We start from the raw sequence: 24435 nt of genomic DNA, 5'->3' as shown, positions 1-24435 counted from the left end.
AGCAATCTGACACGTAGCGCCCAGCTTGGGACGGCTTGGTGACGCACCTTGACGCGAAGACTGACGTCGTTGAGCCCGCACTTTGATTTGGCCACCTGTGTGTTCCACCGTCCGTCCGTACCAGCATATCATCATGCTCAACATGCCCCGGCTTGCGTACTCTTCGCTCCATCCTCTTGTCTGCCTTCCTCTGCAATGCCTGGCCAACAGATTCTCGAGCCTAACCCTCCTCCAGACCCCTCGCAGCTACCCGAGTCATTACTCGATTACCGGGTCAAGCTGAAGGTCCAAGGGACGCTCTCGAAAGATGAGATAGAAGCAATCTCGCACTTCAGACGAGCCGCGGACTACATCGCAGCTGGTAAGTGTTATTTTGCGGTGTCGTTCATCCATCGCTTTTGGAGCACGGTGCTGTACGTCTCGGAGTGGGCATTGTAGACATGTCGGCTTCGAACAGCGCCGGACCGTCATGAATTGAAGGAGAGGAGTGCGAAGTTGCATGACACTCTTCGCCTCGCCAGGAAGCCCCGCTATCGCTCGTGTCAGAATGGTGCAGCACGATACGTGAATGGTCATGCATAAATCTGGAACACCTTACGTCTCCAGGCGATGCAAGCATAACATGCTGACCGTCACGCAGCGATGATATTCCTGAAGAGCGGCATCCTCGAACAACGCGACCTCACTCCAGACGACATCAAACAACGCCTTCTCGGGCACTGGGGAACGTGCCCCGGACTCGTCCTCGTCTACGCTCACATCAACCGTCTCATCCGCAAGACTGACATCGACGTGCTCTATGTCGTCGGCCCAGGCCACGGCGCGCCTGGCATACTCTCATGTCTTTGGCTAGAGAGTACGCTGGGCCACTTCTGGCCGCACAACACGCGCGACCTCACTGGACTGAAGAACCTCATCTCTGGCTTCAGTGTGCCGGGAGGCTTCCCGAGGTGCGTATATATGCGCTACGAGATGACGCGGTCCAGCTGATCCAGGTAATAAGTCACGTCAATGTGGAGACACCCGGTTCTATTCACGAAGGCGGGGAGCTCGGATATGCGCTCAGTGTCGCATTTGGCGCGGTCATGGACAAGCCTGACCTCGTCTGTGTATGCGTCGTTGGAGACGGAGAGGCCGAGACAGGCCCTACCGCGACGTACGTGACGCGTCTCTTTCGCGACACTACGCCTCCTAACAGCACGCTAGCGCATGGCATGGCTACAAGTACCTCGACCCCGCAGAGTCGGGCGCTGTCCTACCCATCGTCCATGTCAACGGTTTCAAGATCTCCGAGCGCACAATTTACGGCACGATGGACGACAAGGAGCTCGTCGCGCTCTTCACGGGCTATGGTTATCAAACGCGCTTCATCGAGGACCTCGACAATATCGACGAAGATATGGCGGCGTCTATGGACTGGGCGCTAGGTGAGATCCATGCGATACAGAGGGCGGCGAGGAGTGGCCAGCCTCAGGTGAAGCCGAGGTGGCCCGTTTTGATCTTGCGTACGCCAAAGGTAGGCACTTGTCCGGACACTGTTGGCGTACCCGCTCACGATGATGATATAGGGATGGGGTGGGCCGAAGAAGCTCGGTGACGAAGTCATTGAGGGGTCGTTCCATTCTCACCAGGTCCCGTTACCCGGTGCGAAGAAGGACCCACAACAGCTCAAGCTGCTTCAGGAGTGGTTGCGCTCGTATAAGCCTGAAGAACTCTTCGACAAGAACGGTGTACCTAATGAGAAGATCCTATCGACCATTCCACAGGTACTATGCGTCTATTTGCAACGGAGCAGCTTATTGACGTGGGTGTAGAAGGATGACAAGAAGGCCGGTATGAGGAAGGAAGTCTACGCAGGATACATGCCTCTTGATGTACCCGACTGGACACCGAAGAGCGTGGAGAGAGGAAACCAGGAGAGTTGCATGAAGGTCGTGGGCGAACTGCTACTTGACGTCATGGACAAGTGAGTAAGACAATGCGCACACAATTACTACAGCTCACGCAGCATCCCAGAAACCCTCACACGTTCAGGATCTTCTCTCCGGACGAACTCGAGTCGAACAAGCTCAACGCGACGCTCCGCCACAGTGGGCGGAACATGCAGTGGGACGTGGCCTCCCGCGCAAACGGCGGGCGCGTCATCGAGATCCTCTCCGAGCACACCTGCCAGGGCATGATGCAGGGCTACACGCTCACCGGGCGGACGGCGCTCTTCCCGAGCTACGAAGCGTTCCTCGGTATCGTGCACACCATGATGGTGCAGTACAGCAAGTTCGTGAAGATGGCGCAGGAGGTGAACTGGCGCCAGCCGATCGGCTCGCTCAACTACCTCGAGACGAGCACCTGGGCGCGCCAGGAGCACAATGGATTCTCGCACCAGAACCCGTCGTTCATCGGTGCAGTGCTGGCGCTAAAGCCTCAGATTGCGAGGGTGTACCTCCCCCCCGACGCGAACTGCTTCTTGTCGACGATGGCGCATTGCTTGAGGGCGAAGAATTACATCAACTTGATGGTTGGCAGCAAGCAGCCGACTCCAGTGTGGCTGAGCCCGGAAGAGGCAGACGAGGTGCGTCTGGGCAGGCCGCAGTCAATTGGATATACTCGAACGATGCGCGACTTCGTAGCACTGTATTTCTGGTGCCTCGACCTGGAAGTTCGCAAGCGTGGACGGCGGCGTCGATCCTGACGTCGTGCTTGTCGGCATCGGCGTCGAGGTGACCTTTGAGGTTATCGCCGCAGCAACGCTCCTCCGCCAGCGCGTACCCCAGCTACGCGTGCGCGTCGTAAACGTCATGGACTTGATGATCCTCGAGCCCTTCGGCACGCATCCGCATGCGTTGACGGAGCTCGACTTTGAGGCTCTCTTCACGAAGGACCGCCCGATCCACTTCAATTATCATGGATATGTCAACGAACTGAAGGTGAGATATACCTACCTATCGTGTTCCGCGCCAGTCGCTTATCTTCTATTGCGCAGGGTTTGCTCTTCGGTCGACCGAACACGCACAGGGTCACGATGGAAGGGTGCGCAGCCCCACCTTCGTTTTCCCTGTCGCGCCACACTCACGCTTCCACCACAGATACCGCGAAGAGGGAACGACGACCTCTCCATTCGCCATGATGCTTCTGAACCATACGTCGCGGTATCACGTCGCGGCGGCTGCGGTGCGTGGCGCAGCGGCGCTGAATCCGCGCGTAGAGGTGGACGCCCACACGGCGATCAGCGGATTTATGCACGAGGCGCAAAAGGCCCAGCAGTACATCCGGGAGCAAGGAGAAGATCCGGAGGGTACATTCGACGTGCCAAAGTTTGAGTAGAGTGCAGAGGGGTGTGGAAGGTGTTGTGTATCGCGACTCGTAAGGAAGACTTTCAAGCTGTTTGTACGATGTGTGCCACAAACCGAACGTTCGTTCGCAAATGCAATGTGGAGTGACCGGAATGACGGTTGGCTCATGATAGCGCTGAGTGTCCTCAGATACCGCCCTTCTCTACTGATACAACGCCCGTGCGTGCGGGATAAGAAGCACTACACGCGTGTACAAGTTGTGTAGATATGCCTCGCTGTTGAGACGGTGCGTCCGGTTCGTGATCTCCCTTGGTCGTGTAGCTTACAGCTGTTCTGCAGGGCTATGCTTGAGCGGAGGTACCGGCGTATGTCTACGGAGACTCATATGCTCCAGCCAAAACTTCAATATGTCGTGCCTGAATGTCTGACCATTCCCGTGCGTGGGGTATCATATTCAACTTCCGTTGAGGATCGTCGCAAGACTCGACGATGCGCTCAAACCGAGAAGCACGATGTGATGCATGTCCCCGGGAGTTGCCTGACAGGTCTTCGATGGGACGCGAAGGCCTCCCAGTATAGAGGATGGTCGATGTCCCAGGTCGTGTTGTCTCATGGGGTACGGAGATGAGTTTACGTGGTGGGTGCGGTCTTATTCTGATTGCAGACGCGCAGTTATAAGCTTCAATGAATTTGATACCTGCAGCTTCGGCAACGTGGTCGCGGCGATGTGCGTAATGCACGATAAAAGACAAGGACAGCCCTTGCTTTGCGCCGTACCGACCCACCATGGACATCATCCAGGGGATCAACAGGAGCCACGGCCTAGCCGCGGACCAAACCCAAGGCTCTAATGTTGACGCTGTCGTCGTAGCGTTGAGAGGCAAGCTGGAGCGAGCCTGTGAGAGGTAGGCAGAAGTGCTGCCTCAGTTGATGTATCTGATTGGTTCGGTGCAGGCTCTCGAAGGACCTCTACAACAGCCAGAGCCACTTCATCCTAGAATTCGTTCAGAATGCCGACGACAACCACTACGATTCCAACGTGGTCCCGACGCTAAACCTACGTATGAGGGACCGTGAAATGGTCATTGAGTGTAACGAGAAGGGGTTCGACGAGGATAACGTGAAGGCGATATGTGACATTGGTGCGAGTACCAAGGCGAAAGCCAAGAAAGTCGAGGGGTACATTGGTGAGTGACATTGGCAAGTGACCGGTTCTATACTGGAGCTGATGTGTCGTGACAACAGGCGAAAAGGGTATTGGTAGGACCCGTGATGTTGCATCTCATGCGCGTGTATTGACTTGAGACTCCAGGATTCAAGGCAGTCTTCGTTGTCGCTCAACAAGTTCATGTCGCGTCGCGCCATTTCATGTTCCGATTCGAACGCGATGGCACGCTGGGTATGATCAACCCTATCTGGGATACGTCGTACCCTATCAATCATGGCTGGACGACGTTCCACCTGCAGCTTGCGCCGGTGGTGGACCGGAGTGATCTGGAGGAGCAGATTGGCGGCATCCAGCCGTCCTTATTGCTTTTTCTCCGGAAGCTGCGTTCGATCGACATCGACATAGCCAAGGGGAAAAAGAAGCGATCGAGTCTGGTCTCAGTCCGACGGATTGACGAATCAGACGACATCATCAGACTCGAACGTCACGAAAACTCCAGATGTGTTTTGAAACGCAGGTACATTGTGGTGAAGAAGATGGTCAACACATACGTGCATGAAGAGAAGAGGAAGGGCATCGAGCAGAGCGAGATCATCCTCGCCTTCCCTATCAATGATGACGGACAGCCGGAAACCACCGAACAATACGTGCACGCTTTCCTGCCCGTGGCAACGTATGGGCTGAATGTGAGCGTTGACTTCCTTACATATGTGCATCCAATGACTCACCTCCAGTCCGTTCAAGTTCGTGGTCCAAGGAGATTTCTTGACGTCCTCCAGCAGAGAAGACATCATTGCGGACTCGCAATGGAATCGTGTTCTGCTGGAAGGGGTCACGGCTACGTTCCTAGTTGCCGTGGCGCGCTTTCGACAGCACCACGATCTCCGAGATAGCTGGATGCGATACATTCCCTTGAACGCCCGAGGCCCTTTCAAGGCTGTCCAGGATTCCATCTTCCAATCACTCAGAACGCAGCGTGTCCTACGTGACGTCCTTGACAATGATCAACTACCAACGAACCTCATCACCATCCCTACCGACTTCCAACTTTCCCGCGGAGATCCCCTGATCGATGCATCGGACTTGCCACCCTCCAAATATTATATATCAAGTTCATACGACGTCGATCGTGACTGGGTTTATCTGTCCAAGCTCGGTGTAACAGCGATGTCAACCCAGCAGTTCTTGGAGGGCTTGCGGACCATGGATAGACGAAATGGATTCGCGCGTTGTTCCGAGGAGTGGCACGAAATCGTCTGTCGGTACCTACGGGTTAACGTCTCGAGACGGCGAGGGCGCTTCGATCGGGACATACTCAACCTTCGCATCCTTCCTTTGGCAGACGGCACTTGGGGTCATGCAGCATCCGCATCTGAGTACTGCTTCCCTGCCGACCTCGATCTCTCACACCTTGTCGGTCTGACATTCATCAGTTCGGAGGTCAGGTCATATACGTCGAGATATGCGTTCTTTGAGGCGCTAGGAGTCCGTCCAGCAAATGCGACCGTCGTGGCCAACCATATCCTCCAGTCCCACAGAGCTTACACTCTATCGGATATGGTCCGCATCGCACACTTCTTCTTCAACCACCGAGACGATCGTGGGTTCCCCAGTCCGAAGTCTCGTCTTTTCGTCATGGACGAAGGCGAGGACGAGGCTCTGGGCCACGAGCTATACCTGGATGTCACGTTGGCGGACGGCCAAAGCCTACGTTCACTCCTACCCCACACCCGGTTCCTCCATTCAGCATATATCCCGCCGTCAGCATATCAGACATCACTGGCGAGCTGGCGTTCATGGCTACAAGACCACCTTGGGATCCACACTCGTCCGCGAATCGTCAACGGGAGAATGTCTCAGGAGTTCCGGGAGATGACACAGTCACTTTCTCATGCTCCCGGAAGGCTCCTTGGTGTACTGCGGCAATGTTGGCCAATCGTGTCCGAAGAACTCTCCCAGGACGGTCTGGGCCAACTGTCGCAGGTTGCTGTGGTCTGTACGGATGGCACACAGCACAAGCTAGCCGAGACGGCGCTCCAGAGGCGCTCTCTCAAGTTGATGCAGATCCCGTCTCAGAGCATTCATTTCATTGACGTGTCGAATCCGGATGACAAGCAATGGGACTTCCTAGGGGAGCTCGGCGTCATGTTGGAACCTAATGCCCACGCTTGGTTGGAAGTCCTGAAAAGACTGCAGACGACGGAACCTGCGCCGGTGACTCTGACTCGTGTAGTCAAGGAAGCATACAAGCAGCTCGATGCCAGGTTCAACGAAGCTCCTGATGACATACGGTAGGTATGGAATGAAACCGAGCAGGCAGTTCTCTGACCACGCGCAATATGTAGCCGAGCTTTCCGCGAACACCCGCTGCTCCTGCGCACACCACGCGACGACACTTTCACAAAACTACAGTGGGTAGGCATGAATGCTGCCTATTGGCAGGGGCCGTCGTACCTCGAGGACATTCTGATCGGACCCTCGCATCCGGGGATGACAGATTTCTTCGTCGAGAAGCTACGGCTACCCAGCCTTGCTCCTCCGAGTGCCGTGATTGACCGACTCTTACGCATCGCGGAGACCCATGCTGACAAAAACTTGCCCAAAAGTGAGCGATCCGTCGTGGAGGAAATTCTTTTGACTCTGGCGTGGTGGTGTGCTCAGTCGCCACGCAATGTGGCCGCCATTTCCGAGCTGAAGAGACTTCGCGACAAGGCCATCTTCCCAGTTTGGTTGACGACAGCAGAGACCGTCACACTTCGAAGTGTGGATGGCTTCTACGTCCATCGGTCCTGTCGTGTAGCGGAAGAGAAATTGAGGGGCCGCGTGCCTCTGCTGGCCACCACACCACGCCTTCGCATCCCTAACATTAAGCCACTGCTGGATAGCGAGATATGGCCAACTCCGATCAAGTATTTGGAGCCTCCTGTCCTGGAGGTGAACCACGAGGTCCGGGGTCAGGCTGACGCAGTGCCGTCGCTCGGAGGGCTATACACCGATCCTTACAGGTTGCAGGTTCTTCTCAGGTACGTTGCGACGTGACACTTATGTGAAACGGTGCTAACTCAAATGCGTAGCATTCTGGGACATACGTTGAGCGATCGAGCTCAGCGGGAGTCTAACGAACTGCGATTCTTAACCAAGATGTCTTCCTTGAGTGTCTACATGGTCGACGCGATCGTGGAAACCATCTCTCTACTCGCCGAGAACTTCTCGGAGGAGACTGAACTTCCGTCGCACCTGGAAGAGACAACCGACGCTGTCGTGGTTTTAGTTGCACGGACTCTGTCAAGCAAATATACGGAAACAGAGGTTGCGCTACAGCTCAGTCGACGCCTACGCATGGACCCTTTGGCATTGATGAACTACACGAAGGCATCCCCTGAACTCCTGGACCACATCCTCGCCAGCAAGGGGATAGACCATCTGCCTGCGGACTACTCCGAAGCTTCCGAAGAGGACAACAAGTTTGCCTGGGATCAGGACCAAGATCTGCAACAGATGCCCAACAGCCCTCAAGCTGCCAACGTCCGCACTACTCGCAGCAATCGTCGGGCATCTAGGCTGCGCGGAGCCACGTCGGGATCGACTGTTGCCACGACGGCATCGCTGTCCGAGCAACGCTTGCTGGATGAACCCCAATCGCTAGGCGACCAAGTGAACGACGCGATCTATAGCCTTGAGGAGCACCTTGGGTCCGTGCCACTCGATGCAGATGCAGTGTACACAGCCGATTCACTGGAGGACACTCCGTCAGAGGTCGACCTCTCCTCTCTGATGACATCGCTGTCGAGGCCTAAAACAAGTGTGTCCTCGACGCGGGGAAGTATGCAGAAACGCGCAGACACTCCACAATCAGCGATGACGACTTCGGAGGAAAGTGATTGGGCTTCAGAGAGTCTATCGGAGACGACGGCGGAGGTCAACAGCACAGTCGGTGGCACCATGGCGGGAACGACGTCAACCATCGCTAGCTTCGTTGCTTCTCTTGCTTCAACAGCCGCGGCGGAAGCCGCGGTGAGTGACTACCAGATCGTCAATGGAATACTGGGCGAGCGTTACGTGAGTGGCGATCATTTCATGGAAACACGCTTACTGAATGTGTCTACTTGGACAGGCTTACGCGATATTCAGCAAGCTTCTAGGTTCAAGCTTCGGGCCAGACAACTGGACGAGCGAGCTTCGTGGGCAGGTACCCGGCTTCACACACTACGAGGGCGGCTCCCTTGCAGACTTCCGCTGTCCGGACGATGATGGTATCTTGACTGGGCTGTGGTATGGAGGAGAAGTGAAGCGGCGCTGGCAGTTCGAATGGCCGACGTTCCATATCGAGGTGAAGTCAACGTCTGGGTCCGGTGAACAGCCGTTCCATATGAAGCGCGCGCAGCTCCGCACGGTGAGTCTCCGAACCGAATCCTCAGTATTGATTATTTGTGTGTTTACATACTTACTGTACGCTCGCAGGCCTTACAATTGACAGGGCAGTCCGAGAGTCTAGAGTCGCCCCCGAGGCATGTCTACGTCCTCATGCGCGTATTCAACATACGCACCCGTCCTGGATACAAAATCTTCTTGGATCCGCACCGTTGCGTCTACAAGGGAGGACTGGTAATCGAGAGCGATGTAGAGATCTCTGTAAGCACGAATGTGCTGCGTACCGCGTAGGAAGCGCGAGGGTGTCGTCGTGAGGTTGGAGCATTCGAACGGGCAATTGTAGGTTGACGTGGGTAAGACGATAGCGCTAAGTATGTTGGGCATGATGACTAGTAGATTCAACTTAGTGTACTCCGGTGTACGCAGCGGCTGCTGAGTGAGTGATATGATGACCTGCCCTGATCTTGTACTTGTACACATGTAGCAGAAGATGTCCATGAGCATTGGAATCAATTTGGGAATCTGACGAGTTTGCCTCAGGCAGTAGTGACCTTCATGTTCAAAGAGGAGGGCAGGCAGACACGCACTTGCGACTCGAGCTTGGACGCGTGCGTGACCGCGCGAGACGCGCTTGTGGCGTGGCGCGGGAAGATGAAGACTTAGATGGTCTCCTCCTCTCCTATTTGTGTCTGGACCGCATGTGTGGCTATGCCATCTGTGAACCCTAATACAACTGCAGCGGCAGCCTGTCTGCCCTGGCACGCGTGTCGTACTGCACGAAACGCCCGTACCTTGTTCAGTTCCTCTGCTATACCTTCGCCATTGTCGCCCCATGGACCTCGTCCGGAAGATCAACAGGAACCATGGTCTCGGCGACCGGGACATAAAACGATCTGGGAATGACCCAATTGTAGTCCTGAGAGGAAAGTTGGAAAGGGCATGTGAGAGGTACGCAGGCAGCAGTAGTCTGTGTTCCGCGAGTAGCGTTGACAACGGCTTGGTATAGGCTGTCGCGAGACCTGTACAACACGAAGACGCACTTCCTCCTTGAGTTCATTCAGAATGCCGATGACAATGAGTATGAAACACACGTCATTCCCAGTCTACAGCTGCACCTCCATGCCTGCGACATGATCATTCGGTGCAACGAGAAGGGGTTTCGAGCGGACAACGTGGAAGCAATCTGCGACATAGGTAACAGTACCAAGAGGAGAGAGACGAGGTCGGAAGGCTACATAGGGGAGAAGGGCATAGGTGCGTGATAGCTTGTTTTGCTGTATCTACATGATTCCAGCGGGGCCTAGGTTTCAAGGCCGTCTTTGTCGTTGCGGAACGAGTTCACGTCGCATCCCGAGAGTTCACCTTTCGGTTCGATCGCGATGGACCACTAGGCATGATCAACCCAATATGGGACGCGTCATATCCCAGCGACCCTGAATGGACGACATTCCGCCTTAATATTCCCCACGACATGAACATGGACGACTTACGCGACCAGATTCTGACTATCCAACCATCCCTGCTTCTGTTCTTGCGTAGACTCCGTGCGATTGACATTGACGTGTCCACAAGCGAGCTACCGGCCGTTGACAGTACTAAGATCACCATTTCCAGGCATGACGAATCAGCCAATATCGTCAGACTCGAGTGCCACGAAAATGGGCGTTGCAAGTCCAGTTCCAAGTACATCGTGTTCAAACAAATCATACGGACCTTCACGGGAGAGGAGAAGCGTTACGGTATAGAGGAGAGTGAAGTTATCCTCGCATTTCCCGTCACGGCGGACGGGGAGCCCGATACTGGCAATCAATTCGTACACGCATTCTTACCTGTCGCCAAGTATGGCCTAGACGTAAGCCATAATCAATGGGTGCACATCGGGCGTTTCTAACAATCGAATATCATAGTTCGTCGTTCAAGCAGACTTCCTTACACCATCCAATCGAGAGGGCATCGTCATGGATTCCAAGTGGAACCTGGCGCTGCTCGAGGGCATTGTCGATGTTTTCTTACATGCCGTCGAGCAGTTTCAACATGACCCTGTTCTGCGGGACTCTTGGGTGCGCTTCATCCCCATTCATGCGCAACCTCCGTTCTCCGCGGTGGCCGACAAGATCGTAACGAGGTTGCAGGCCCGAGAGGTGCTGCTTTCCGTGGACGGCCGCTACCGACGGCCAACGGACATCGTCACCGTCCCCAAGGGCTTCCGCATCAGCCGCACCGAGCCGCTCATTCCTCAACAGTACATCCCCTCGGTCTACTACATCAGCCACTCGTACGACGCTTCCCGCGACCGAGAATATCTGGCCAAGCTCGGGGTCAAGCCACTGTCTGACCAAAACTTCTTCGACGGTCTCGTGGCGATGGATCGCGCGAACGTCATAGGCGTTCAAAGCGAGCAGTGGCACAATCCTGTTTGCGCTCACTTGAGCAGCACGCTGCTGACCAAGGGAAAGCTCGACCTCCGCCTGATTCCTCTCAATGACGGGTCTTGGCGTCCGGCACGAGAGGCTGGGCAGTACGTATTCATGTCCAAACTGGACATCTTGCAGGACGTGGAGTTCAAGTGCATCTCGAACGATGTGAAGGAGAATACCGCGAGATACACTTTCCTGCAGACGCTAGGCGTGCGCCGCGCTGATATAAATCTTATCGCGACCAAAATCCTCATGGAGGTTAAGTCGTCTACATCCCTACCGACGCTGATACACTACGCGCGGTTCTTCTACGACAATCGCAATGAGGCCGGGTTGCCTCGCCCTTCTGCTCGCTTCAAGGTGATGGACGAAAATGGCCGCATTGCGATGAGTGATGAGCTCTACTTGGAGCTGCCCAAGGGTACGCCCGGTCACGACGTCAGGCTTCGCGACGTCCTGCCCTCTGACGCGCGGTTCCTGCACCGGGACTACGTCAGGCTGTATGCCCAAGACCGTTACTGGCTGTCGTGGCTGCAGGACAGCCTTGGCCTTCATACCTCGCCTCGAATCATCTTGGGACGAGTGTCGCCTGAAATCTACTCCATGGCACACAACCTCGAGACCTCTCGGTTCCTCGCTGCTCTCCGTGCCTTTTGGCCACAGATCTCGACGGATATCACACCGTCCGGTCTTCATGACCTATCCAACATCGAAGTTGTCTGCGATGACGGGGTAGCATATTCTCTTGCGACCACGGCCTTGAAGCGGCGGAATTTGTCGTGGTTGCCGGCTGCGCTATCCTCCTGCCTACGCTTCCTGCCACTTTCCGATCCCGATGACTTGAGCTGGAGCTTCCTAGCTAAGGTCGGTGTCACCATGGAGCCCAATGCAACCGCGTGGATCGGTATGCTCTTCCGACTGCAAGAGATCAACAGCACAGACGAGAACGCAGTCACCAGTGTATACCAGCAACTTGACGCCAGGTTCATCGAGGCTGCCGACTTTATCCGGTGCGTGGACCCTGTACATAGCATAGTCGAGCGTACTTCATGCATTCCGTTACAGTGCATCCTTCTACCAGTATCCGCTCATACTCGCGCCGTCAGATGGACAGAACCGTCCCGTGGCATCTTGGGTTGGTTTCCACGACGCGTACTGGGACGGACCGTCCACGCTCCGCTCCAAGCTTATCGTGAAGTCGAAATATGCGGCCCTAGAGGACTTTTTCTGCCGCAAACTGGGGCTGCAGAATGCTCCGCTCGAAGTTCTCGTCGACGAACTGAATACGTTCGCATCTGCACACGAAGGACGCCCCATGACAGAAGACACCGTCGGAGTAGTCGAACAGATGCTATTGGAGATCAGCCAATACATTGCATGGGCACCCGCAAAACAATTTGCTCTCCTCTGTCTCGCCGACAGGCCTATATTTCCCGTGCATGTCCAAGGAGAGATCCGTCTGCAAAGGATTGACCAATTCTTCATTTCCGAGAAGGGCGGCAAGAGCATAGAGCGGTTCCGGGACTCAGTTCCCCTGCTAGCCTTTTCCAGTGCACAGACACTCATCCAACTACGGCCAATACTCGACAGCAACGTCTGGCCGAGTCACCCAAAAGTGCTTGAGGCATCCCTCGTGGCGAAGGCCATCACTCTAGGCGTGAAGACAGTTGATCAAGACACGACAGACTTGTACCGTGGGAGATCTGAATACATGGAAAAGTAAGACCTACCCACAATCCGAGTCGTCGGTATTAGTCTGACATCCCGGCGGTGCAGGTACGTGCAGCACATCACGAAGTACTGCCCGTCGGCCAGGCAGATGGAATTCCTCGCAAAAATGAAGAACGCGTCGATCTGCATCGTCGACACCGTCATAATCATGTGGATCCTCGCCGGGAACACGGTCAATGTTCAGTCTGACGTAAAGGTCGCCATCGAAGAGAGGGAGACGGACGCGGTCTTCTATGTGTCGAAGGCATGTTCGTCCATGCCACGCACCCGCGATCGCGAGATCTGCAGCCTCCTCGGTGACCGAGTAGCGATCGACAAGCTGGCCCTCCTGCAGTTCGTCTCCATGCCGTGGGACGACTTGCTGCTTTACCTGGAGGATGAAGGTGTTGATACCAGCACATGCATCCCACAGACAACGCAGGAATCAGTTTACGAGCAACAGCAGGCCGATTCCGAGGAGACAGTACCAGAATCGCGCCCTGAGCCATCAGAACCTCAGTACTTGCCGATCCAGACAAACACACCTCTCGACAGTCAACAGTGGCCTGTGCTCGAAGATTCTGTGCAGACTAGTAGCGTTGAGACCCCATTGTCTGATCCCACTCATGTCCAACCGTTTTCGCCCGGGCGGAAAATGGGTAATGCAGCATGGCGAACACAGCCCTCAGCGTCGCGCTCACCACCGACGATCAACAATGCTCATCGCAGGCGGTCGTCTAGTGTCGTTGATCGCAACACGGTACAACAGCTAGCAATGTCATCGGCCACAGCAACCCTATCCTCTGTTCCTGCTGTTCCTCCGCAGAAAGCGGACCTTGGCCATGGAGGACACACGGATGAAGGTGGCGCGTTCTGGCGAGAAACTGAGCGAGACCCTGCGAACGGTGTCCTTGGCGAGATCTACGTAAGTGTGCACACAATGCAACCGCGCCATAAGCTCACCTCAGGCTGCCTCTGTGGCTGTCAGGTATTCAACATGTTGCAGCGTGAACTAGGACCTAACTTTACTGAGGCCAACTGGACGAGCGAACTTCGAGGTCAAGTACCCGGCTTTAATCCGTACGGCGGAACGTCGATCGCCGATTTTCGGTATCTGGACAAGGATGGCGTCCTGACAGGTCTGTGGTATGGACAGCAGCGGAAGAGGGCATGGAAAGGCCGCTGGCCTACCTATCATGTGGAGGTGAAGACGACGTCTGGTGTCGCTACAGAGCCTTTCCACGTGAGCCATGCACAGCTGCAGGTGGTACGTAGTCCTGTGCGTCGAAACTGTTGGATACTAATGCGATTCGTATTGACCTAAGGCTCGCCAATTCAGCAATGCTGTGCGGGGCAATTCGAATCGTGGGGCACCTCAAGATGTGTACGTGATCCTTCGCGTGTCGGAGATCAAGAGCTCTCAGCCGAAGCACGAAGTCTACATCGATCCGCACCAATGGATGTATGAAGGTAGATTGGTGATCAAGTGCGACGTCGACCTCGCCCCCGAGACTCAGTGATGAGCAGATGGTGGACCGATACTTCATGTCCAGATACCAAGCAGTAAGCAGAGACCACCTGATCATTGGTGCGCATCTGTACTAGCATCCACATAGTCTACTACGCAGCATGTCACGCATGTATCGCAACTCCGATGTATTCGCTGTTGAGCATAGGATGCAAAGCCTTCTGTTGCCGTACATTTCGATTGCATTCGTTCCAGACCACGATTAAATGTGCCATACAAGGATCAGTCAGTCTGCGTTGTCATTCGTATCAGTCCTGTTTGCAAGCTAATCGTTGCTACATCCACTGACATTAGCAGCTGTCACTAAAGGCATAGCATGCAATAACTAGAGGCATCTATAGCGAGTAGCATCATCCGAGTCGGTATCCTTGCATACATGACAGGTCGTTACAACATGACTACTACCACAGCCCAAAATCCCTCGGTATATACACGTACCACCAGATTACACCAAATACATACGCTACTCGGCCAGTCAGAAAAATCAGAGCGCGGAGGTCCCGGCCAGGCCGTCTCACACGACCTTTTCGTCTACGCTCTCCGGCTCCTTCAGATTCGAGTCGTGCGACGCGATGGTAGGTGTCGCCTCGTCCTCGATGCCCATGAGCGACGTGTCGAAGCCGTGCGCCTCGAGGTACAAGCGGAACGCGCGGTCCTCCTCCTCCATGCCGTCGTGCGAGAGCGGCTTTATGAGGAAGAACGTGACGAGCGCGCTGAGGAGCGCGAGGCCCGACGCGATCCAGAACGGGCCCGTGTTCCCGCGCTTGCTGGTGTCGCCGCCAAAGTCGTTCACGATGTCCTGGAACACCCACGTCCCGATGAACGCGCCGATCTTGCCCACCGCCGCGGCGACGCCGTAGAACTGGCCGCGCACCGCGGTCGGGCCCGTCTTCGCCGCGAGCATGCCGAGGCAGTTGCCCGGCCCGAGCTCGCCGAAGGAGAGGAAGATCCCGTAGACGACCGCGAAGGCGGCGATGTGGTTCGTCAGCTGGTCGTAGAGGCCGCTCATGATGAAGCCGATGGTAGCTTGGCACACGAGGCCGGTGATCTGGGTGTACTTCGGGCCGAGGTAGTCAACGACGAATGCGCCGCCGATCGTGCCCGGGATGTAGAACAAGCTGGACATCACGGTCAGCGGTGAAAGGGCAGACGGAATGGGGCAACGTACTTAATGACGACGTTCCAGCCGAACACGACACTCAGCGCGCTGGAGTTGTTCGTGATGTTATCCACGACCGTCGACGAGAACAGACCGAACTGCGCATATACTCAGTCTCTGCGGCCCAGATGCATCACGAGAAGTACAACTCACTGGATATGTGATGAAGTCATAGATGAACCACGTAATGCAGATGCCGAGGAACTGAACCCAGTACCTACGGATGATGAGGAAGTACGGCGTCTTGATGCGCTTCATCGAGTCCCGCTTGAACCGCGTGGGTTCCTCCATCCTCAGCCGCCAGATGAAGACCGCAATGGCGGGGATCATACCGAGACCGACGGAGATACGCCATACGGCGCGGAGGTGGTGCTCGCCGAAGATCCAGTAGAGCACGAGGGGAACAAACGCAGAGACGACGAAGCCGACGTCGATCATCGAGTCTACAAACATGCATATACTCGTCAATCGCTCGCATCGCGCGGGATAAGAGGAGATACGCACTGGTCGCAAGCGCAAACCACCGGTGCTGGGCGTTCTTGCTGATGCCTGGTTCTTCCGACTGTTCTGAGGCGGCGACGGACCCGCAGGGGTATTCCGCGCCTACCCCGATACCGATGAGGAACCGCATCGCGCAGAGCATGTCGAGCATGCCCCGCACGCTGTGGTGCGCCCCGCTTGACGCCGCTGAGAGGCCAGAGAAGAGGGCGACGATACCAGTCGCGAGCATCTACAAGGCGGCATGATTAGCCAGGAACAAACGAGTCAGACGGAGGTGGGAGATGCGAGCCGGGAAGAGGAAGCCCATGCCGCGGAGGATGGGTCCACTCGCGACGGTTGCTTCGACAGCGCCTCTCCCAACACGTCCTCGCAAAGATGGAGCTCCACTCAAGTTGACAAGGCAGTAGAAATGTATAGCCGCAGTCAGATATGCCGCTGCAGACATGTCCACTGCCGACTGCCAGATGCCGCTCTCGGACATGGAACTTCTGGATTGCAGAGGACAAGATAGGCCAGAGGCGCACACCTGTCTTTCCGTCATATCCTCGCACGCCTCCCGTGTCGCAGCATTGCACATCATGGGGAGATACTCACCATACCAAACTTCCGGCTTATCCTGTCTGAGACGTAGCCGAAGACGAGCATGCCGACAACGGTGCCTGCGAAGGCGACCGAGGTGAGGGTATTGCTGTATCTGGTGTCAACCTCACTCGTGCCATAGATGCGCTTGAGGAGAGTGTTCACTGAGGGTCGAGAGGAGTGAGTGTATGCGCGCGAAAGCGGGGAGAATACACGTACCGCTCCCAATGATGTTGTTGGCATAGCCTGCCAGCGATCCAAGTCAGCTCCCATACCCCACCAAACTTGGACAATATCGGTACCGTCAGAGAACAAAGCGGTTCCGCAACTGGCACAGAAAGTGAGTGTGGCTGTGAATGCTGCAAAGACTGAAGACGTACGCGAAGATGAGGGAGACCTGGCTGAGGCCGAGGTGTTTCTTGCCGGTGGATGCCATTGTTCGAGTCGACGCTCTCAGCGAAGGGAGGCAGACTGGACGGGGATGGTAGGACGGGCGGGACGAGGACCATCGGGCTGATATACGGTTTGTGGGGAGCAGCGAAGATGATGCTCCGGCCAATTCTGCTATCTTTTCTCCATGATGGCCCTGAGTTATGTCCATATTCGGCATATCTGCCTGCGCACGTTTGTCTCCGTTTGTCCGCGCTCCAGACAGAACTCTGGCCCACCCCGCCCGCCTGCCTCGCACAGCCTTCTCTCCTCCGGGCGCGCCAACGTTCGTGCGCGCTGGCTGGTTCGTCGACGAGGGCGTGTGCTGGAAGCGGACTGCTGTGCTGTGACAGCCCGGCTGGTGTCGTCCATGTGCAACACAGAGCGGACGCGCTGATAGGGACGACCCATCCACTGCATACGATCGGTGATCTCGCCAACTCAATTTTGGGCAAGATCCCGGGGCACTTGCCGCTCAACTGAGCTCGTCCTGGAAGAGCACCCACATCGTTGCAAAAGTTTGTCTGTTTATCTCGTCGCACATCTCGTCGCTAGTGTTTCGCACTGTGCATTCCTGGCAGTCGAGTGCGATTTTTGCGTTCAGGGGTCGTCGTCGGTCGATCGCGATCGAGTCAAGTGTCGCTCCTGTCCCAACGCGCCTCCTCCGAGCAGACTCCGAGCGCACGGACCTCGTTCCACCAGCGGCCGGAACATACACAGCGACCATTCTTCGCACAAATCGTGCTCAAGTCTCAGCTAGCTATAGCGCTAGGTCGCCAGTGCGCAGTCCGAGTCTCACGCAAGACAGACAAATCGACGTCATCAGCGAACGAATCGCCGGCGGCACTCGCGCACAGAGATCCGAATGTGTGAGCCAGATCACTTTGACTTCGCCCCATGCTTCTTGCGTCCGCCTGGGCTTCCTCGCCGCACGCATCTTCCACAGCCCACGCTGTCACCCGTTCAGAGGATCTGTGCTGAGCCTGTTCCGTTTCTACCTTTGTCTTCTTTCATTTACGCCCGGGCCTTCGCTGCCAGTAATCTGCCGACCGCCCTGGCGCATGCGGGTAGGTTTGCATGCACGTTCGTCGGGAGCGCTACGCACCGCACGAAACACTGCGGTGATGACGAATAGAGGATGTGAGCACTGCCCGTGGAAGTGGAAGTGGAAGTGGAGGTCCGTGTACCCCGGTACTCGAGCGAGCAGCACTGAGGAACTTGAAAACGCTACCAGCATACTGCACACAACGGCTCGTGGTTGTATGCGGTCGTACCGTCCGTCTCGACGTCACTTTGTCTGGCCGCCCGTACAGTATAGGCACATCGAGCCCACGGTGGTGAGTCGGGTTGTCGGCATCGCTCGCAAATGCGTCACGCTACGAAGGTAAGTAGCATGGTGCATGGGAGCCCTTGTGCGCGATCGCGCTTCACTTCAAGTGCAGTCCTCGAGCGCATGAAGCAGGCATCCTGCTCTCCGAAATCGATGCCCGATGCTCGCCACTGGCCCCCGGGGCACACATAGCGTATGTGCCTCTGTGTCCCCACATCGCGACAATTCGTTACTTACCAATATTTCCTACCTTGCAGGGCGCCGATGTGCCTCGTCGATTACGTGCGTCGACGCTTTCATCACCTGCGTCACCGCGACAGGATTATGTCCCCTATCATTTACACTATGGCTGCTCTTAAGCTTCGCTTTGACCATCTGACCGACCGCTTTCAGTTCAGCGTCGCGCTTTGTTGCGCCGTCGCTATGGTCACAGGCACGCAGCCGCGGGGCCACACAACGCTTTGTGTGGCACGAGGGCGACGAGCTCAACAATGCCCCTGTTCCCTCCGGTATATAAGGGCCCTGCGTGAGGGTAGACGAACCCATCATCCTCTCCGGCCCCATTCGAACACTCACTCCCAATGACACGCATGAAACATCCCATAGGCCGTCTAGGTCTCAGCCCAAGCCACTCTCAAGCTTCGCGCTTCCTGATTCAATCGTCACTCCACGCTGGGTCGCCGCCCGGCGCGTTCTCACGTCCGCGTAGTACGTCCCCTTCATCACTGGCACGCTCACAGGATCTCAGGTACTAACAAAGCGCACAGGCCGACGGGTCTGAGTATTCTATGCCAGCCCGACATCCTCCAGCGGGAGTCGAGATCCGGCGTGCGGGCTGGTGCACGGCCGTTCCTGCCTCTCGCCTACGAGCGAAGGGATCAATGGGAACTGCAAGCAACGCGGGTGGGGCAGAGCGTGAAGAGGGTGATTCAGGCCTGTCGATCGCCATGACATGGCTATGACCTACCGTGGTACCGCGCGCACTCCTGGGCCGACGACAGGGCCGCTGGAGGAAGTACCCTGCGGGTCCCCGCCTTCACAGAGCGCGACTCAGACGCCCGATCGAGTCTCAGCGCACGCAAAGGCCCGGGCTTGCTGGCTAACGGGGCGGCCCGAAGGTGGGTATCCCGTCCTCGTTGGAGGGCCAGCGCGGTGTTTCGTGGGACTTCGGAGGTTTGGAGCTGCAGCAGTCCCTCAAGCGCCATATGGTATAGTCGCAACGCCTCCAAGATAAGCGGAAAGGGACGTGTCGACGTGGCACCCAGAGGATATCCCTGGCCTAGCGGGATCAGCGGAAGGGAGGGGAACAGAAGGGCTCCACGGGGGCAACGGTAAGCCGTCTGAGTCGAGTGGCCCTCACCGACGACTCTGATTGACTTTGCAGATGGAAGCAGATGAGCCTTCGAGTACGGCGTCCAAGCTGCAGCAAGGATGGGAAATCCATTTGCGGTTGCGTCTCAGGAAGTGAACGCCTTTCTCCAATGCATTCCCATTGCACATCCACCGTGGTGAGAGGACCTCGAGGAGGACACGAAGGCCGCACCAACACAGGTATCCAGAAAGAAACCAGGGAAAGTGGAACCATTGTAGGAGGTAAGTCCCTGCGCTCCACTACTGTGAAGGTGAGCCTCTTGCTGATGACAACATCAGACGTACTCGACCTAGCACCACTGCCATCCTGCCTCCCCGGACTGCGCTGTCCCTCGGTCGAGTAGGTAGAACATCCTCTCGGTGCGAGCCCAGTCCACTACCCCCGCACGGCTCGACTCGACGCGCCATGCCTCAACTGGCAGAGTGGAAGAGTACGGACTTTGGCCGCGGACTCGGATGGTTGGTGGTTGTATGAGAACCTTCGAGTTCCTGAACCAGCGGACTCGTTTCTTCGGCATTCGATGCACGCGATGTAGTGCTCGAGGGCTGCGCACCTGCGGACACAGCGAGAACGGTACGTCTACATACTACTTGAAGGTTCGCCTCTAAGCTTGAACTCATTCAATCTCCATAGTCATTCCACCGATATCTGAACGCCGATGACAAGCGGCACAGCTTCCTGCTTCACCGAGTCCACCGCTCCCTCACGGCGCGGTGGGCCTGGTCCAAAACCATCCTTGACACTTGACACGATTTCGAAACGTGCTCGTGCGACCTTGGTGAAGTTCCCGCAACTGCGAGCGCATACGCTCGATGAGGTCCCGCTCTTCGTCACCAAACCCACTGGCGCGGTGGGGCCACAGTCGTCGTTTTGTCGTACCACACCTCCATATCAAACGCGGACTGTTCGCGGATGTAAATGTATTATCTCTTTAGACCGCATACATCGCAACCATTCTGAAACGCTCTCGTCGTTGACGTTCGACGTTCCACCCTGGCTCTTCTTGCCGCCTAGTACGCGGTCCCATTAGACAACAAGTTCGACGCCATCCGGCCCGTCTCGCTCGCTGCCCTGCGTTCAATTGTGCCTTCTTGCGCCCTGCGCTCGCGCTCTAGGAACACGAACGATGCGACAACTTGGTCGCGGATCTCCTCTGCCCGTGCGTCCAGCGCGAGGGTCGCGACCAGCCTGTTAGTACCGTCGTCACTGAGTGTCTGGCTGAAGCTAGCGATAGGGTGCGTGCCGTCCTCGGCAGTGAAGAGCTAGGGATATGTTGAGGGTGTTAAACTCCGAGACGGACGCCCTAGACGAGATGCGCGTACCTGCAGCATCTTCCGGTGGCCATTTTCCCGCCACTTGTACTTCCGACCGCTCTCATCCTTCATGGTCACATCACTGATGCGCCATCATCAGTCCTCTCCACCATGCACTACTGGCATATTCATTAAGTGATTTGCTCACCGTTCGAACGGTAGAATGCTCCTACTCAGCCACTTTCCATATGCCACCGGCTTACCCTCCCCGATGCGTACCCTTGAGGAACTCAGCCCGAAGTCGCTCATCTCAAGCGTAGCCACGTTCGCGCTGAAGGCGTCGCTCACCCGGATGGCGGAGCCCCGTGAGGTGCGCGTCGCGCTCACTTTGTAAAGCAGCTTGCCGCTCGAGGAGAGGAACGTGGTGTTTATTGGATCGTCCGGATCGAGCGTCAGGACCAGTACGGGTGCATCCATGTTCGTTTCCTCGTTGTGTACTAGGCAGGTTCCCTGCTTCGGGATCAGCCGATCTCGCTATATGCCACGCTTTCGAGGTACGTACTTGTACATGTAGTAGGATTGCCTACACTCCTGCAAGCAAAAGCAGGTGATGCTATATACGTTCGCCAAGCTCACGTTAGGTCCGTATCTTGAGTGACCTCGTGAGGCGGTGCTGCAAGTACTTATGCCGCTCTAGGGCATCTATGCAGCACTTTGACTGATCGTAGTGCAAGCGAGCGCCCACCGCGAACCACTGGACCACCGGTACCGAGGATGTCTGCGCTCCTCACCGAGACCCACGCCCAGGGAGAAGACCAATGCCCCTCTACGTGGTCCGGGGGACAAGTAGCCTCTTCGGAGGTGAAACCAACTGCACTATAACAACCCCCGGTGGATACCAGACCGGAGGTTGCGGGCTGGAATGTCATTCCGCAACAGTCGCTAGAACTGGCCCGAGACACGACAGTGTCGACCAACTGATACACATGAACTATGTACCCAAAGGGGCCTTATGATATGACGCGGGGCACATCCATGCCGGCTGGAGACCTCCCCACGATGTTCAGTCTAGCGAGCTGACACGAGATGGTCCGAAGCCCTCGCAATAACCTCTCAACGACGCTGACGCTGTGACGACGCCGACGCTTGGACAACGTCCAACCACCCCGTATGCCGAAAGTGCCGCACCCATGAACGTACCAACAGCCAAAGAACTTAAATGAGATACCTCTAAGACGGTGTCGAGCCTGACGACCACGATGCCCGACATAGCAACGGATGCTGTGCCCCAACCGCCCAATCACGGAACAAACGGACCGTCCCTCGGCCCGCACCTAGCGCCAGATCGACTCTATGGAACTCAGGACACAAAAGCCGAACGACTAAGCCAAACCGGCTAAACAACGAGCCAATGGTTGGACCCAAGATGAACCGAAATGAACGCAACTAGTCGGAACAATCTGAGCCGGCGCCAAGCACGACAACCACCGGATAAATCGGTAGCGCCATGTGATCGAGACCGCGTATAAACGATTAATTCGTGCCGAGACAAGTCCCAAGCCAAAGGAGGAATCCCATAAAAGACGTGAACATGACATAGGAAACCAGCCCAACATGCCCCATGCCCAACCACAATATGCTCAACTATGTCCTGACCACAATATGCTCAACTATGTCCTCCCTCCTTATGCATAATCATAGGGCAAACAACATAAACGCCCGCACGTCACGTCACGTTTTGACGAATCCCTGAAGATATAAATCAGGATATTTCAACATAAAAGAGACGCGCACCACTTGACAATGTTCCTCACCTTCTCAGTTAACAAGAGGGAGCCAGACGCATCCGCTGCTCTGACAACAGCATCCCCTGAAGGTGCGTTATGCTACCAACCCTATACGTGAAGACATGAGATCACTAAAAATGTACCCAAGACTGTATACGTATTCGCGAACCCAACCCACCAAGTTATGCCGTCGCCGTAGACGTCTTCGTGTGCAAGGAGCCCGAAGTCGATACGTCCAACAACACGGAGACGTGGGTCGTGGACAAGCAACCAGAGAGGCACCTTGCCCGTGGCCACATCTTAACCCTGCGACTTGGAGACCAGGTGATAGGATCTGATCGGATCTCGGCAGTCGACGGCCTTACCCGCCACTGGGTCACGTTTCGCCTCGCCGGAGCACGTGATGGAATGCGAGTCCGCGTGCCGGTCCCATGGGTCGGCCTGAGCGGCTACATGTCCTACACCCACACGTCCCAATACCACGCGCTAGCCCCAACCCCAGAGGCCCACAGTGTGTTCAAAAACTCCCCTCCCTTCGCAGACCCAGACGCCAACCCATACGAATTCGAATTGACGACCGGGAAGGAGATCAGACTCCTCGCTAAGCTCAAGACGATCGCATCGATGCACGAGCAAACAGAGACGGTCACGGGGAACTGAGGCTGGGGAACACGTGATTACCTGTACAATTAGCCCGTTTTCGAGTCATGTGCTAAAGAATAGTGTCTGGAGCCAACGACCCAACCAGGAAGTCGTCATAACATCTAGAACACAGAGCGTGTCTGGACCGCATGACACGACACGAGGCGCAATAGGGAAGATCCACATCATCAGGAAACCGTGCAATTTCTGACGGTATGTGTGTCTGAGAGCCACCCTTCAGAGTGTCAGGAATCCTCAGGACATTCCAGACATCACATCTGGTCAGATCATCTCAGTTGGCTTCAGAAATCACCAGACAGTGTCAGATAGCACACTGAACCAATGTATTTGAAGAATACTACTACAATCATTATAATATATATGTTTACATGCACAAACGGGACATGTTTGCACGGAGACTCATCAAAATCTGCGGCTGCAACTGTTTGGCAGGATAGCGGAGGGTGGGGTGTCGACAGTGTAGTAGCATATGTAGTGGTGATTGATAAACTCACACACCTCGCGTTCACGCGTCTCTTCTCGTGCATCCCCTGCACGTCCACATCTGCACCATCCCTCCACATTCCCCGCGCTCGCTCTCAATCCGCGCCCATACGTCCAGAGCCACGCGTACCGGTCATCAACCAGTGCGGCCATGTCGAGGGTATGGGGCGTGACACGGAGCGTGAGGAGGCGGTCGACGGACACGTTTTGCGCGTGCTGGTCTGCATCCGGGCGGAAGTCGCGCAGCACGCGGAATGTTCCGCGGAAGTCGCGTGTGTGATTGCCAAGGACTCGGAGGCTGAGCAGCGACAGTAGAGCTCTACCTTGTCCGGGAGGGGGGTCATAACGGCGGAGGCCGATACGCTGCAAGGCCGATTGCAGTAAGTAGTAGGATG

General features: G+C 56.0%; 7 protein-coding genes across 7 annotated transcripts; 5 read left to right on the top strand and 2 right to left on the bottom strand.

The window, feature by feature from the left end:
* The first annotated feature begins 84 nt into the window (after positions 1-84).
* C8Q71DRAFT_806922 (D-xylulose 5-phosphate/D-fructose 6-phosphate phosphoketolase) lies at positions 85-3459 on the top strand. Its single transcript, XM_047926002.1, has 10 exons — positions 85-361; positions 641-950; positions 1004-1156; positions 1207-1516; positions 1569-1766; positions 1815-1966; positions 2017-2569; positions 2628-2924; positions 2981-3027; positions 3084-3459. Exons 1-10 carry the CDS (start codon positions 196-198, stop codon positions 3319-3321), a joined length of 2424 nt encoding a protein of 807 aa, XP_047780148.1. The 5' UTR covers positions 85-195; the 3' UTR covers positions 3322-3459.
* A 472-nt stretch (positions 3460-3931) lies between these two features.
* C8Q71DRAFT_906078 (uncharacterized protein) lies at positions 3932-9356 on the top strand. Its single transcript, XM_047928913.1, has 9 exons — positions 3932-4195; positions 4245-4477; positions 4536-4550; positions 4603-5144; positions 5203-6749; positions 6804-7481; positions 7533-8517; positions 8573-8851; positions 8920-9356. Exons 1-9 carry the CDS (start codon positions 4077-4079, stop codon positions 9118-9120), a joined length of 4599 nt encoding a protein of 1532 aa, XP_047780147.1. The 5' UTR covers positions 3932-4076; the 3' UTR covers positions 9121-9356.
* Positions 9357-9518: 162 nt separating this feature from the next.
* C8Q71DRAFT_518818 (uncharacterized protein) lies at positions 9519-14668 on the top strand. The gene is made up of 8 exons (XM_047919100.1): positions 9519-9777; positions 9836-10083; positions 10134-10681; positions 10737-12256; positions 12312-12965; positions 13023-13881; positions 13945-14223; positions 14282-14668. Exons 1-8 carry the CDS (start codon positions 9662-9664, stop codon positions 14474-14476), a joined length of 4419 nt encoding a protein of 1472 aa, XP_047780146.1. The 5' UTR covers positions 9519-9661; the 3' UTR covers positions 14477-14668.
* Positions 14669-14998: 330 nt separating this feature from the next.
* Positions 14999-17159, bottom strand: C8Q71DRAFT_705448 (major facilitator superfamily domain-containing protein; the record flags this gene model as incomplete). The annotated part of the gene is made up of 8 exons (XM_047920445.1): positions 14999-15602; positions 15653-15741; positions 15797-16086; positions 16148-16373; positions 16739-16887; positions 16943-16969; positions 17026-17051; positions 17104-17159. The coding sequence occupies 8 exons, from the start codon at positions 17157-17159 to the stop codon at positions 14999-15001; spliced, it is 1467 nt and encodes a 488-aa protein (XP_047780145.1).
* An 892-nt stretch (positions 17160-18051) lies between these two features.
* On the top strand, positions 18052-19282 carry C8Q71DRAFT_518734 (uncharacterized protein). Its single transcript, XM_047919099.1, has 5 exons — positions 18052-18329; positions 18387-18489; positions 18545-18675; positions 18740-19190; positions 19250-19282. Exons 1-4 carry the CDS (start codon positions 18214-18216, stop codon positions 19065-19067), a joined length of 678 nt encoding a protein of 225 aa, XP_047780144.1. The 5' UTR covers positions 18052-18213; the 3' UTR covers positions 19068-19190; positions 19250-19282.
* A 1474-nt stretch (positions 19283-20756) lies between these two features.
* C8Q71DRAFT_750092 (uncharacterized protein) lies at positions 20757-22050 on the bottom strand. Its single transcript, XM_047923241.1, has 5 exons — positions 21806-22050; positions 21670-21749; positions 21316-21617; positions 21177-21249; positions 20757-21116 (listed from the first exon to the last, which is right to left on the bottom strand). Exons 3-5 carry the CDS (start codon positions 21582-21584, stop codon positions 20865-20867), a joined length of 594 nt encoding a protein of 197 aa, XP_047780143.1. The 5' UTR covers positions 21585-21617; positions 21670-21749; positions 21806-22050; the 3' UTR covers positions 20757-20864.
* Positions 22051-22660: 610 nt separating this feature from the next.
* Positions 22661-23665, top strand: C8Q71DRAFT_750089 (uncharacterized protein). Its single transcript, XM_047923240.1, has 2 exons — positions 22661-22983; positions 23043-23665. The coding sequence occupies exons 1-2, from the start codon at positions 22911-22913 to the stop codon at positions 23552-23554; spliced, it is 585 nt and encodes a 194-aa protein (XP_047780142.1). The 5' UTR covers positions 22661-22910; the 3' UTR covers positions 23555-23665.
* The last annotated feature ends 770 nt before the right edge of the window (positions 23666-24435 follow it).

The sequence above is a fragment of the Rhodofomes roseus genome (genome assembly GCF_022264815.1).
Source record: "Rhodofomes roseus strain CIRM-BRFM 1785 chromosome Unknown C8Q71scaffold_7, whole genome shotgun sequence".
Lineage (NCBI taxonomy): Eukaryota > Fungi > Basidiomycota > Agaricomycetes > Polyporales > Fomitopsidaceae > Rhodofomes > Rhodofomes roseus.
The sequence above is the reverse complement of the archived record's forward strand: the minus strand, read 5'-3'. Positions and strand labels throughout refer to the sequence as shown.

Coding starts and splice junctions, on each gene's coding strand:
- C8Q71DRAFT_806922 (XM_047926002.1), top strand. CDS start 196: ATGCCTGGCCAACAGATTCTCGAGCCTAACCCTCCTCCAGACCCCTCG. Junction 1,517..1,568: donor TGATCTTGCGTACGCCAAAG/GTAGGCACTTGT, acceptor ATGATGATATAG/GGATGGGGTGGGCCGAAGAA. Junction 3,028..3,083: donor CACAGGGTCACGATGGAAGG/GTGCGCAGCCCC, acceptor CTTCCACCACAG/ATACCGCGAAGAGGGAACGA.
- C8Q71DRAFT_906078 (XM_047928913.1), top strand. CDS start 4,077: ATGGACATCATCCAGGGGATCAACAGGAGCCACGGCCTAGCCGCGGAC. Junction 6,750..6,803: donor GAAGCTCCTGATGACATACG/GTAGGTATGGAA, acceptor CGCAATATGTAG/CCGAGCTTTCCGCGAACACC. Junction 8,852..8,919: donor AGCGCGCGCAGCTCCGCACG/GTGAGTCTCCGA, acceptor GTACGCTCGCAG/GCCTTACAATTGACAGGGCA.
- C8Q71DRAFT_518818 (XM_047919100.1), top strand. CDS start 9,662: ATGGACCTCGTCCGGAAGATCAACAGGAACCATGGTCTCGGCGACCGG. Junction 10,682..10,736: donor TCGCCAAGTATGGCCTAGAC/GTAAGCCATAAT, acceptor CGAATATCATAG/TTCGTCGTTCAAGCAGACTT. Junction 13,882..13,944: donor GTGTCCTTGGCGAGATCTAC/GTAAGTGTGCAC, acceptor TGTGGCTGTCAG/GTATTCAACATGTTGCAGCG.
- C8Q71DRAFT_518734 (XM_047919099.1), top strand. CDS start 18,214: ATGCGGGTAGGTTTGCATGCACGTTCGTCGGGAGCGCTACGCACCGCA. Junction 18,330..18,386: donor AAGTGGAAGTGGAAGTGGAG/GTCCGTGTACCC, acceptor AAACGCTACCAG/CATACTGCACACAACGGCTC. Junction 18,676..18,739: donor GCCCCCGGGGCACACATAGC/GTATGTGCCTCT, acceptor CCTACCTTGCAG/GGCGCCGATGTGCCTCGTCG.
- C8Q71DRAFT_750092 (XM_047923241.1), bottom strand. CDS start 21,584: ATGGATGCACCCGTACTGGTCCTGACGCTCGATCCGGACGATCCAATA. Junction 21,250..21,315: donor AGCATTCTACCGTTCGAACG/GTGAGCAAATCA, acceptor ATGGCGCATCAG/TGATGTGACCATGAAGGATG. Junction 21,117..21,176: donor GCCACCGGAAGATGCTGCAG/GTACGCGCATCT, acceptor ACATATCCCTAG/CTCTTCACTGCCGAGGACGG.
- C8Q71DRAFT_750089 (XM_047923240.1), top strand. CDS start 22,911: ATGTTCCTCACCTTCTCAGTTAACAAGAGGGAGCCAGACGCATCCGCT. Junction 22,984..23,042: donor GACAACAGCATCCCCTGAAG/GTGCGTTATGCT, acceptor AATGTACCCAAG/ACTGTATACGTATTCGCGAA.